The sequence below is a fragment of the Lutra lutra genome, chromosome 9 (genome assembly GCF_902655055.1).
Source record: "Lutra lutra chromosome 9, mLutLut1.2, whole genome shotgun sequence".
Taxonomy (NCBI): Eukaryota; Metazoa; Chordata; class Mammalia; order Carnivora; family Mustelidae; genus Lutra; species Lutra lutra.
This window is the reverse complement of record NC_062286.1, coordinates 31,576,384-31,589,894: the sequence shown is the minus strand read 5'-3', so window position 1 is coordinate 31,589,894 and position 13,511 is coordinate 31,576,384. Positions and strand designations below refer to the sequence as shown.

At 46.7% G+C, this 13,511-nt stretch overlaps 1 protein-coding gene across 2 annotated transcripts in view; it reads right to left on the bottom strand.

The window, feature by feature from the left end:
• The window catches only part of GALM (galactose mutarotase), a 53,050-nt gene that overhangs the window by 28,758 nt on the left and 10,781 nt on the right, over positions 1-13,511 (bottom strand). For both annotated transcript variants that reach the window (XM_047744705.1, XM_047744704.1), the window contains exons 2-4: positions 13,253-13,407; positions 8,415-8,621; positions 2,506-2,587 (exon numbers count right to left, since the gene is read on the bottom strand). In XM_047744705.1, the coding sequence (XP_047600661.1) occupies positions 2,506-2,587; positions 8,415-8,621; positions 13,253-13,407 (444 nt within the window). The remainder of the gene's footprint in view (positions 1-2,505; positions 2,588-8,414; positions 8,622-13,252; positions 13,408-13,511) is intronic.

The window sequence follows — 13,511 nt, the reverse complement described above, 5'->3', positions numbered from 1 at the left end:
AGTCTGAGCCCCATGGTGAGGATAGAGATTTCTTAAAAATAAAATCTTAAAAAGGGGGGGGAGGGCACCTGGGTGGCTCAGTCAGTTAAGCCTCTGCCTTCAGCTCAGGTCATAATCTCAGGGTCCTGGGATCGAGCCCCATGTCGGGCTCTCTGCTCAGTGGGGAGCTTGCTTACCCCTCTCTCTCTCTGCCTGCCTCTCTGCCTACTTGTGATCTCTGTCAAATGAATAAATAAAACCTTAAAAAAAAAAAAGCACATCTCTGTATACCTGTCCTTTACCCAATGTTAACATCATAGATAACCATGGTAAAATGATCACAACAAAGAAATTAACATTGGTTCAATACTATTAACTTCATGCGTTAGTAGAATTTCACCAGCATTCCCACTAACGCCCCCTTTCTGGCTCAGGATCCAATCCAGGATCTCCCACAGCAATTAGTTGTCCTTATCTCAGTCTCTTCTGTGACCATTCTTGAGTCTTGCTTTGTCTTTCATGACCTTGACACTCCTGAAGAGTACTGGTTAATTATTTTGTAGACTGTCCCTCAGCTGGGTTCACACAATGCCTTCTTCTGAATGGAATGAGGTTAGGCATTTCTGACAGAATATGACACAGATGATGTGCTTTTCTAGTACATCATATAAGGAGGATACAAGACATCTTATTAGTGGTGATGTAAAACTTGATTATTTCATTCTGATGGTGGCCTTGGCTTCAAAGTGCTCATTCTGTCATTCTAAGCTCTTCATCAACAGAGGAGACAAGTAAATTAGTAGCACCCTTCCAGGGAGTGGGAACAAGGGGAAAGGGCTTCCTGACCTTCCACAAGTAGCTACCAGAAGACTGGCTGATGGAATGCTGGAGCACGGAATGGATATCTAGAGAGTGGACCACAGGATATTAGTGCCCTGACAAAAGGGCTCTGACATAACACCTCTAGGTTTCTGTCGGAAAAGGCAGGAGATCTTGGCGAGCCAAGGGGCAGCGGGCGGCAGCCCTTCTTCCCAGGGGAAGAAGAACTGATGCAAAAATGTCTGCGTGGTTCTGGATTTCTGCTCTTCTCTCCCTTCATCCTCTACTTTTGTTTACTTTGGTTTTCTTTGACTAAGCCTTCTACACTTACCTCAGCCCTTATTTTAATGAAATCCTAATAAGAATATTTAACTACTGGGGTGCCTGGGTGGCTCAGTGGGTTAAGGCTCTGCCTTTGGCTCAGGTCATGATCCCAGTGTCCTGGGATCGAGCCTCGCATCGGGCTCTCTGCTCTGTGGAGAGCCTGCTTCCTCCTCTCTCTGCCTGCCTCCCTGACTGCTTGTGATCTCTCTCTCTGTCAAATAAATAAATAAAATCTTTAAAAAAAAAAAAGAATATTTAACTACTGCTTTGGGTTAATCACCTCAAGTGAATTTCTACAAGCTGCCACAAGTAACGGCGCCCCCACCCACCATCTTGTGGTCATCCATCCTTGGAGGCAGATGGCGGCGCACTTGTGATCTAATACAAATCTACACCACTTAATCCTGGAGACAAGGTAGGAGCCATGTTTGTATGTTCCTTCCTCCCCTCCTCCCTCCCTCCCTCCCTCTCTCCGTCTCTCTCTCTCTCTACTTCCTTCCTATCTTTCTTTCTTTCTAATTGAGATATAATCTACATACCACAAAATTCACCTTTTTAAAATGCACAGTTCAGTAGTGTTTAGTGTATTTACAGGTGTTCAGTGTATTTACAGGATATTACCATCACCACTATCTAATTCCAGAATCTTTTCATCACACCCCCCCCAAAATCTTGTACCAATTGTCAATCTCCATTCGCCTTTGTCCTCAGCCCCTGACAACCTCCTAATCTACTTTCTATCTCTATGGGTCTATAGATTTGCTTATTTGAACTAAGATAGTTTTGATCACAAATAATAATAACCAAGATGATCTCAATCCAGTTAAGCTAGCAGGTGTACCATACACACACACACACCTGTAAGGTTTGAGTTTGGTGACACCTCACCTTTCCTTTTGATACTCTGGACTCCCCATGCTACCCCATCCCCCCAACTCTGTCTCAGAGGTGACAGATGCTTTGATCTTGCCCAGGGTACGACCTTTCCTTCTCCATAAAAAACCACGTTGTGTTCTGTCGGAGTTCTGCATTGGTGAGGTAATGCTCAGGTAAATTAAGCTCTGCTGAGGTGCTAAGAAGTAGCTGATTTACATTTTAACAGAAACTCTTGCTAGGATGGCCGTCTGACCCAGTTTGCTTAGAACTGCCCTGTTGCCCCAGCTTAATTATTAACAGCATCCCTTTTCCCTCTCAAAAGTGTCCTGGCTTGGGTGTTTAATTATATGGTCACTCAACCTTAACCAACATAAACGATTCATCATGGTAATTATAGGCAATCTGGCAGGCCAACAGAGAAAATAAATTGAGGGAAATGAGGTTTCAGTTCTCTCCCAATCACAGGGCAGCTCTGCATTCCCATAAAAAAAGCTGGAGTTCACCAACCTGTAGGAATCAGGGTTTCATCCACGGGCAAAAAGGCATCAGCTTCTATAGTGATTTCATGGTCATATATGTTTGGAGAGCCCTGGGAAGGAGGTAGAGAAAGAAGAGATCTAATGTTTAGTCTTCTTTTGTCTTTTTGCTCTTTTTAAAAAAGATTTATTTATTTATTTGAGAGAGAAAGAGCATATGAGCCAGGGGGAAGGAGGAGTGAGGAGGGGGGAAGGGCAGAGGAAGAGGGAGAGAGAAGCCCAAGCAGGTTCCACGCTCAGTGCTCAGTGAGGCACCCCACGCAGGGCTTGATCCCACAACCCTGAGATCACGACCTGAGCGGAAATCCAGAGTCGGTCACTTAACCGCCTGAGCCACCCAAGTGCCCCCGGTATTTTTGCTTTTTAACTTCCTTGCAGAAATGTTTTCAGGCACTGACAAATACTTTAGAATTCCCATTTGACTTATGGCAATGATTACTACGTTCCTTTAAGTGGAGGTAGATAGGTCCTCAACATAGCAACTGATGCATTTGGAAGACGTTTTCAGGAGTGACCCCAGCACGCATCTTCTTTCCTACGTGGAATTACGAGTGTGCAGAGTCAGAGAGACATTGGTGGTTTGAAAGACTTTTCAACTTTGACTTATTAGCAGAGGGGTTGCTCCCACTCTCCCCACATGCAAACAGAAGAACCAGAGTTGTTGACCTGGAACACCCAAGTGCTGGATGGCCAACGCTTCGCCTCCAGGAGGTGGGGTATTTGTCCCCCTTCTCTGGCCTGGCTCCCACCCAGAGGACCTACTTTGTACCACATGACAGAAGCCTGGGAGTCAGAACTGGGCTTCCTGCTTTTGAGGGATCACCCATCTCTCCCATTAAAGATGCAGCCTGGGTGCCTGGGTGGCTCAGACTGTTAAGTGTCTGCCTTTGGGTCAGGGCATGAACTCAGGGTCCTGGGACTGAGTCCTGCATCGGGCTCCCTGCTCAGCGGGGAGCCTGCTTCTCCCTCTCCCTCTGCCTCCCCCTGCTTGTGCTCTCTCTCTGTCAAATAAATAAATAAAATCTTAAAAAATAAATAAATAAAAAATAAAGATGCAGCCTGCCTTCCCCGGGGAGTCAAAGACGGGTCAGTAGGGGCACCTGGGTGGCTCAGTGGGTTAAAGCCTCTGCCTTTGGCTCAGGTCATGATCCCAGGGTCCTGGGATCGAGTCCCGAATCGGGCTCTCTGCTCAGCGGGGAGCCTGCTCCCCCCCCACCCCGCCCGCCTGCCTCTCTGCCTACTTGTGATCTCTGTCTGTCAAATAAATAAATAAAATCTTAAAAAAAAAAAAAAAAAAAAAAAGACGGGTCAGTAGCCAGAAGGCCCAGGATCTAGCTTCAGCTCTCAACAAGTGGCCCTAGGGAAGTCCCTTAACCTAGAATCTCTAGTCTTTCAGGGTAAAACTGGGCCAACGATGCTCTTTTTCCACCTTTTCCAGGGTTCTTGCGAAGAACAGTTTAGTAGAGCTGTGTTGAGCTGCTTGCAAATTGCAAAAGACACGCACAGGTTTCTGATAAAAAGGATTATAGTTTAATAGTCTATTTTCCAGCTTCACAGCAGAAGACATGGACGGGGAGCCGGGAGAGGACTTCTGCTTGGCGAATGTTCAAAAATAAGTGAGCCTAGTGCTTCTCCACGGGGGATGATTTTGTCATAGGGCAAAACTGGACGGTGTTCTTGGAGACATTTTTGATTGTCATGACTGGGGCTGGTAATGCTACTGGCACCTAGTGGGAAGAGGCCAGGAATTCTGCCCAACGCCCTAGTAACGCACAGTCCTGCAACCAAGAGATTGTCTGACCCAACATGTCAGTGTGCTCTGGCTGAGAAACTCTGAGCTAACCTAAACGGAAAGCTGGGCTGGGTTCTTGAGAAGCCAGCAGGGGAGGCTGAGCCCTCCTTAATGGAAACAGACCCTCTAGTCAGAAAGACTTAGGCCCACACAATCAAATGGAGTCGTCCTGAGGAGAAACGCCAGGATTTTAGAGACCATGACAATCTATGTCTAAACAGGCCAGAAGGGCACCTGGGTGGCTCAGTGGGTTAAGCCTCTGCCTTCGGCTCAGGTCATGATCCCAGAGTCCTGGGATCGAGGCCCGAATCGGGCTCTCTGCTCAGCGGGGAGCCTGCTTTCCCTCTCTCTCTGCCTGCTTCTCTGTCTACTTGTGATCTCTCTCTCTCGCTCTCTGTCAAATAAATACATAAATACATAAATATCTTTAAAAGAAAAATAAATTAACAGGCCAGAAATTGCTTTAATTACACTCTGAGAAGGCTCGGTTTCTCAAGAACTGCCCTGGTCTTGTGTCCCCTGGTGGGTACACCTGGGCAAGGTGGGAGTGGACAAGAGCCAAGGTCAGGGCAGAGGCCTCTCTTCTGCACCCACAGTCTCTACCTTAGTCAGTCGTTTGGTTTGTGTTCTGACCTGAGAAAGCAGGTCCAAAATGGGAGGGGTCTGCCCCCCCACCAAGAGCAGCCCTAGACTAGAGGGGGTCCCTTCTGGCGGGGTCCCCCTATTTCCGTCCCCTTGTGCCTCGGGGCTCCTGCCAGCACTGAAGGGGCCTCTGGGCCTGAGGGGAGCAGAGATGAGGGAAGAGAACTGGGGACTCTTTTCTTGGTTCTGTCTGCTCAATGCTCAGTCCATTGTAGGAATATTTAGTGGACTTCTGCTTGTTTCCAGTTTTTTATTATTATGAATAAAGCTTCTTAGGAATTTCCCTTTTCTGTTTGTTTTGTAGCGCTAGGGCAGGAAGAAAATGATTCAATCACGCACCAAATAAATGGATGAGAAGTTAGGAAGAAGCCTGGTGGGGGGAGAAAGAAAGGAACATTTATGAGAGAGCCACTCCCTTAATGGGCTTTGGGTCACCAAGCGGCACCTATGTTCCTTTATGAAAGGGAAGCAGGCTTCATTTTATCATTCTTCCGACCTGGAATAATGCAATGATCCACTCTGGTGGAATATTCCAGCTGGATTCATTTCCTTTCTAGATCAACGGAAACCTGGCAAGGAAGGCTGACCCACCAATAGCTCTTGAAGTCATCTCTAGGTTCACTGTTGGTTTTGGTTAGCTTTGGTCAGTGGCTACTACTTCAGAGCATTAATCATTTATAGAGCTCTTTGTGCCCTGCCCGGGGCTTTACAGACCTCTTCATGCCTTGCACCACGACCGCCTTCATTCAGCTCTGCTCACCTCTAGCAGGAGAGCACTGACACTCGCGTACTGCCCCAAAGCCACAGTAACACCCTTACAGGCACCCTCCTTTTCCCGTGGCAGAGCGCTGACTTGTAGATTTGTCCTGTGCTAGGCTGTATGCTCAGGGAAAGGATGCCTTCCCTAATCCCACCAGGTGAATTTTGACTGGCTTAAACCCATCATGGTGGTCCAGTTCCCTTACTGGTACACACTTCTGGGTTCATAAAATGGGAGGCAAAGTCAACTGGGGAGCTTCAGGGAAAGTGTTGTTTACTCTTAAAAATGGAATATTAGAGATATGAACAAAGGGAATAGGTCCTTTTTTGCCTTGGGGTGTGACTGTATGAAGATGTGATTCCCGGAGCTGCTCCAACTATGTTGTGACCAGGAGATGATGAGCCTGAAGACAAGACCCAAAACACTGAAGAGGCAGAATGGAAAGATGGAAGAACCCAGGTCCTTGCTGACGTATCTCTCCAGTCACGCTGGAACCCCACTATTGCCTTTCATCTCAAATTCTCCCAGGCTGCTTCCCTATTTCTTACATGATGGCCCAGTTTGGGGTTAGATAAAGAAAGAACAAACAACAACAAAGCCCAAACAACCTACAACCTATATACCTTTTCCATTCTTTGAAAAACACAGTTCTCTGGGACACCTGGGTGGCTCAGTGGGTTAAAGCCTCTGCCTTCAGCTCAGGTCATGATCCCGGGGTCCTGGGATCCAGCCCCACATTGGGCTCTCTGCTCGGCGGGGGCCTGCTTCCTCCTCTCTCTCTGCCTGCCTCTCTGCCTACCTGTGATCTCTGTCAAATAACTGAATAAAAAAATCTTTAAAAAAAGAAAAAAGAAAAACACAGTTCTGTCCTCCCCCAGGCCACCAACACTCAAACTTAGAAGTGATGAGTCAGAATTTGGCCCCAGGTAACGCAAACACACTGCTTATTAAATTAAGAAGCAAATAAACAAGCAACAAGAGGATGCACAAGATGAGCTGACCACTTTAAATAATCACGTTTTGGGTTATTTCCCTGGGGAGGGTTGAAGACACATAATAATGCTTTCCTGGGTAGGGTAAGAGATGTTCCGAAGCTGCAAAGGCCCCTGGGCCCCAGGCCCAGTGAGTGGCCACCCACTCTCTGGCCCCCTCCCATCCTCAACCCTGAAGCTAGTGGCTGTGGATTCCAGCTGCACTCATTAAGACAGTATACAGAAGGGGGTTAACACTGTGGAGGGTGGTCTGTGATCTGGGAGGGTCCTCCTGCCTGGTTAATGGACAGAGCCTCAGTGAACCCGCACCCCTTTTCTGTCTCCTTGACTGGAACACATCGGCAGATACTTACATATTCAATGCATAATTTCCATCTCTGAATCTATTTCTTTAGAGTATAAAATAGGATGTCCTAAGTATATAAAAATGTGGAAAACAGTGAAAACTCACCACAATCTACCACCTATTAAAAAAACCACTAATATTTTGTTCTATTTCTGTCAAGTTTCTTTCCAAACTTATTATAAAAAGTAGGGTCTTTATGCACATTTTGCAGAGCCTCTTAGGGCTGGGCATGTTTGTTTGGGTTTCGGTTTTTGGTTTGTCTGTTTTTGTTTTTTTTAAGGTTTTCATTTATTTATTTGAGAGAGAGAGAGAGAGAGAGCGCACGTGTGTGCACAACCAGGGGGACTGGCCGACAGAGAAGGAGAAGCAGGGAGCCCGATGCGGGACTCGATCCCAGGACTCTGGGATCATGACCTGAGCTGAAGGCAGACGCTTAACGACTGAGCCACCCAGGCACCCCTGAGTTTAAGATCTTAAGGAGGATGGTGGAAGTTTCTGAGGATAAGAGATAGACAAGTTTAGAATCCTCTTTCTTATTTTTAAGGGGAGAACTTTGGAAATTACATAAGAACCAATTAATTCGTGCTATTTGGAAAGATCCTAGAAAAAAAAAGCAGCACATCGTCAGCAGACTCCTAAAAGAGTGTAAAAATGCAAGATATTACTAGTTGGCTGTGAACATCATCTTGTGGTAGAAAATCATGCCAAAGTGATTCAAGTATGGTAGACAATGATGGCTTTTCAGATGAAGAGGAAGTAATAGAGTCCGCAGAGCTTAGCGACACTTTCTGCTCTGCCTCATGTAACAGCCTCCTGGATGAGCTCAAGTAGTACCATTAGGAGAGAATCAGGTAGCGTAGAGGGGATTACCTGAGGGATGGTGAGTGTCTCTCCAGTACTCTTCGGGTGGGCTGCACGCTGGAGAACACAAATGTTGGCAGCATGTCTGAAGGGGCTGAGCCAAGCCCATTTTTAAAGTTCCAAGGATGGAAAAGTGCCTTAACTGGAAATTTCGAGGGGTAGGAGTGGAATGAGGAAGCAAATGGAAGCTCGTGTTACAGAGAGATGAGAGGGAGTTCTTGAAATAGCTAGTTCCTTGTCTGGACACATGGGAAAGGGATAATTCTCTGTGTAATACAATGTATTCATTCTACCTTTCTCTATAACTTCCATTTGTTGAGCACCTACTGTGAGTCAGCGGCTTTACCAGCCATTTTTCCTCATCCCCAGGGTTGACCCCCCCCCATTGCAAGAGTAATTCCGTCCTGGGTTGGTGTCTCTGGCCACTCCCTGGCTCATGCCACAAAGCACATGGCAAGAGGGCAGAGGCAGAGGCGAGTCCACTTACCTGGCCTGCCAGGTTGAAATAAGAATGGTTGGTCAGATTGACCGGTGTGGTCCGACTGGCCTGGGCTCGGTAGTTGATCATAAGCTCCCCACCATCCAGCGTGTACGTCACCCAGACTTTCAACTCCCCAGGGTAGCCTTCCTCACCATCTGGACTGACCCTCGAGAACTGGACGCCATTTGGCAGCACCTGAGGGGTCCAGAGGACCTAGAAAAAAGGGTTTTCAAAGCTGTTAAGTCATTGCAATCTCGACCTAAAGGCCACGTTCCAATATTTAAAACTAGTGAATTCTAGGAAGAGAAATGGTTATATGATCTTCAAGATGTTTGAATAACAGCTTGGATTTTAATTATTCTAAAATTTTGTTTTATACAAAAAAGTAGATTTTTTTTTAAAGATTTTATTTATTTATTTGACAGAGAGAGATCACAAGCAGGCAGAGAGGCAGGCAGAGAGAGAGGAGGAAGCAGGCTCCCCACTGAGCAGAGAGCCCGATGCGGGACTTGATCCCAGGACTCCGAGATAATGACCTGAGCCGAAGGCAGCAGCTTAACCCACTGAGCCACCCAGGCGCCCCCAAAAAAGTAGATTTTGAGAGAAACATTTTTCCCTTCTCTTTACCTACTCATATTCCCCATACTCTTTCTCCCAAAACTTATATGTATGTGTTGACACTATTTTCCTCTTTTCCTTTTTTAAAAGTTTTTTTATCCTATCTCGGTGTCCCATTCTGAGAAATGTCATATGGCATTATCTGCTGATGGTATTAAAAAATGACCTTAATAAATACAGCCCTCTTTCCCAGGGAAGTACTATTTACGGATATTTATAAAAAATGCTCCAAGATTCTCTATATTCCCTGGGCAGAGTTCCAAACAAATAAGAAGGCACTGTTCTGTTAGGAAGAGTTCTGCCCACGCACCAGGAGTCCTGATTTGGGGGCCAGGTTTGTTCCTAGCTCACTGTGTGATGTGGGGCATCAGTCCCTGCCATAAAGGGGTTGAAAAAACGATCTTGACGTCTTCTTCTCATTCTAGAAAATATGGTTCTAGGGGTGGCAAGAAAAATAGGAAGAAACGTTTTCTAGAATTTGTTGCTTTTGGAACTAGGAATCTTTGATTCACACAGTTGTTTCTCTCACCTTTGGCCTAGAGGCCTTGAGATTCCCCTTACGGGGAGGGACAGCCAGGAATTACAAAGCACCCGTGACAAGAGCCAAGACACTCTTCTAGGGACTTCACAGACACTCTCTTATCTGTCTCAGAGCTGGCTCAATGTGGGCACCATTATCTTCATTTAATGATGAGAGAGAGCTGGGTTCAGAAAGAACACACGGTTTTTCCCAGCTTCTTCCAGCTGGGAAGACAGCGGTCTGATCCTGAGCTTTTTTCCTTATTCTATGTGATCAGAAGACATACTGTCCAGAGAGCCCCAGTCTCTTTAAGGAGCCCTGGAGGTCACTAGTCAAGAGGTCTTTGCTGACAGGAGATGTCCATTTGTTTGGTTCTCAACAGCCACTGACCTGGTGCTTTACGAAATGACCAACTTTGTAGGTCAAAATGGTTGAACACTGGCCATTTCAAATGGCTCCAACTAATACCATGACCCCATTTTACAGATGAGCAAATTGAGTTCTGTGGTGTTACCTTGTCCACTTCTACATCCCATATTCCAGGGGGTTTGACTAGAACCTTTTCATGCTTTATCATACTTCATGCTCATTGTTTAAAACTCTTCTTCTTTTTTAAGATTTATTATACTCATGGAGAGAGAGCACACACGCACGAGCAGAGGGAGAGAGTCTCAAGCAGACTCTGGGCCGAGCATGGAGCCCAATGCAGAGCTCAATCCCAGGACCCTGAGATCATATCCTGAGCTGAAACAGAGAGTCAGATGCTTAACCAACAGAGCCACCCAGGTACCCCATGTCCATTGTTTAAAGGGGTAAAAAAAATCTTGTTTTAAGTCATACACGTCATTAGTGACAGAACTAGGATTCAAACTCTGGCCTGGTAGTCTACACCAGCCATATCTTCATTTCAGTGAATGTTTTGTTTGAATTTTCTTTTTTTCAACAGGAGAGTTGAGGCAAAACACTGTCATTCCGAATAGACTTGAAAGAATCATTTCTGTGGGCCACAGGAATAGCCTTTGAGCCCAGGCTCTGCCCACCTGCCCCTAGCATGGCCGGGATCCTTCTCACTGATGTTGAGAGACCCCAGGTTTACCAGGAAGGGGAGCCCAGCAGGAGCGGAGGTCTCTGCCTTTACCTCTGGTGAATGCAGCTGGTGTCTGAGACAAACTCACTGACCTTAGAAAAAAATTAATTGTACACCCTAGTTATCTTCTAGAAATGTTGAACTTCCAAGACACTTAAAATATAAAGCCGGTTATATGCATGATCAAAAAAGGAGAAAAGAATCCCCTAAATGGAAAATTTTAGGAATAAAATATCCGAAATAAAACATTCTTCACTTGCTACCTAGTTTTTGTCCTTTGGAGAAAGAACACGTGGAAAGTTTTTTGCATAAAGAAATGTTATCAGGGGCGCCTGGGTGGCTCAGTGGGTTGGGCCGCTGCCTTCGGCTCAGATCATGATCCCAGGTCCTGGGTTCGAGCCCCGCATCGGGCTTTCTGCTCAGCAGGGAGCCTGCTTCCTCCTCTCTCTCTGCCTGCTTCTCTGCCTACTTGTGATTTCTCTCTGTCAAATAAATAAATAAAATCTTTAAAAAAAAAAAAAAAAAGAAATGTTATCAGATCAGTATAATTTCGTGGAAAACACAATTCCTATTCACAGGAGAATATCCCTGACCCTGCACTTTACAAATTTCCTGAAAAATTTCCACGTTTGCATCTCTAGGCCTCCTTATATACCATTTCCAATTCTGTCAGATGATTCAAAGTTCATCTTTTTAAAAAGTGCGTTGATATAAACAGAAAAAGGCGTATCTACAAATGAGCTATTTATTCAGTAATTGTTGAGACGAAATACAGCTGGAAATAGTTCATCTGATACGGCTCCTGTTACTGCGGTGGAAAGCTTATAGTTCAGAAGCTTTCAGTATCTCCAGGGTAACATTCCAAGTCCTTCTCCCACCCTCCCTGGGCTTCTGCACAGCCATTTTTTCCAGGACCTACTTACTAAATGAAATGCTATTCTTTCTTCGAGGGTGATTCAAATCCTACCTCCGCAGTTCCTCTCAATCTGTCCACACGGGTTCCTACAGCACACCACTGGCATCCATAGTCGGGGGCTGGTTGCCTAGGATGGCTGTTTATCCAAGGGTCTGGCTCGCTCGCTATAGTAGAGGGACTCTACTGGTTCATAGAAGGGACTCAGTAGGCACAGAGCCCTGAAGGAGGTGTATACTCACTATCTCGCTGTGTTTTTACAGGGCACGCATGTGAAGCCACACCACAGAAAACGCTACAGTGGGAGAGAGGGAAGAGGAACAGAGCTGGGCCTAACTCCCTCTGCTTGGGCTTTGCCCACGGGCCTGCCATATTCCAGAGACCCTCTGCCCTGGTACTGCCAGGACTGAGGCTACCCCTTGCCTTCATGCCTTCCGGGGGTGAGGAATCCATTCACGGAGGAACAGGGAAGAGATGGGACGGTGTGGTTCTGGACCACAGATGGGAAGTTGGGCAAGAGAGTGACCAACTTCCTTCAACGGGACAGGGGGCGGTGAGAGGCAGGAAGGAAGAAACAGTGCTCTTTAACCGCCATATACATTCTAGTATTTTCTGGTTCTTCTTTAGGGAATAAACTGGGGGATATAATTTAAAGGAGAGTTAGCGACCAAAATCATCTCCTTGAAATTAGACTAGTAAGAGAGTTGCTGGGGGTTAACCCTCAGACCCCACACAGCTAGGAAGCAGGCCAGTGTAGGCGTTTCTACTTCAGGGAGAAGCTGTTTGATCAGTTTACTGTCCTAACCTTGTTTTCCCAGGGACTCACTTGGGGAATGGGAGTTTTAATGTGGAAAGAGGCAACTGGCAGAGAATCTGAGATGATTTTGAGGCATGAGGTACTTCAGTAGAAGCTACGCCTGGATGTGGCACCACACTGTCGGGGAAGGGGGCTTAGCGGCACTTTCAGGGGTGCGTATTGGACCGGGGGCGCCTACACCAGCGGTTACAGTATAGAAATGAGGGCTGGCAGGCTGGGCCGCACAACCAGGAGTCATGTGGTCTTTTACACCCTCAGATTTCTCGTGTGGTGATAACGCAGGGCTCTTGCAAGCATGAGACAGAAGATGTACAAATGCCCTGTGCAGTAAGTGGCAGGTATTATTTTTATTTATTTATTTGGGAGGTATTTTTTTTAAAGATTTTATTTATTTATTTGACAGAGAGATCACAAGTAGGCAGAGAGTCAGGCAGAGAGAGAGAGGGGGAAGCAGGTTTCCCGCGAGCAGAGAGCCCGATAGGGGGTTGGATCCCAGGACCCTGAGATCGTGACCCGAGCCGAAGGCAGAGGCTTCAACCCACTGAGCCACCCAGGCGCCCCTTGGCAGGTATTATTTTTAAGCCACTTTCCTGTTGTGCCCAAGGTCCACTGGACTTCCTGATCCCAACACCAGGAGAAAATCATTCCCTGTTTTTCCCAAGTCAAGAGCTGTCAGCCTTTCTCTAAGGGCTCCCCTGCCTCTTACAGTCTGATGAGCTACAGAAGGATGGGTCCTGGAACAGGGCCAGCACCCCTGCTCCCCTGAGCCCCTGGATCGGCCTCTTTCCTGTATCACCTCCCCACACATTTGCTATAGGGCTTAGGATGAGCCTGGCGAACGTATGGTTATGTGCGAAGGTGGAGACCCTGTCCGGTGCCCCTGACTCACCTTATCAAACCCTCTGACTCCTCCATGCAGACTATTGGGTCCATTGTTAATGGGCAGCTTATACTCCTTCCCATCCAATGTGAATGTTCCTTTGGCAATTCGGTTGGCCACCCGGCCAACCACGGCTCCAAAGTAGGGCTGCTTTTGGAGGTAACCTGCAGGACATGAGATGAAAGTGTTTAAAACTAGAAGCCAAAGGTGAGGCTCACGGTGCTGCCCACCACCTTCTTCTGAGAGCAGCTGAAAGTAGGAACAACTT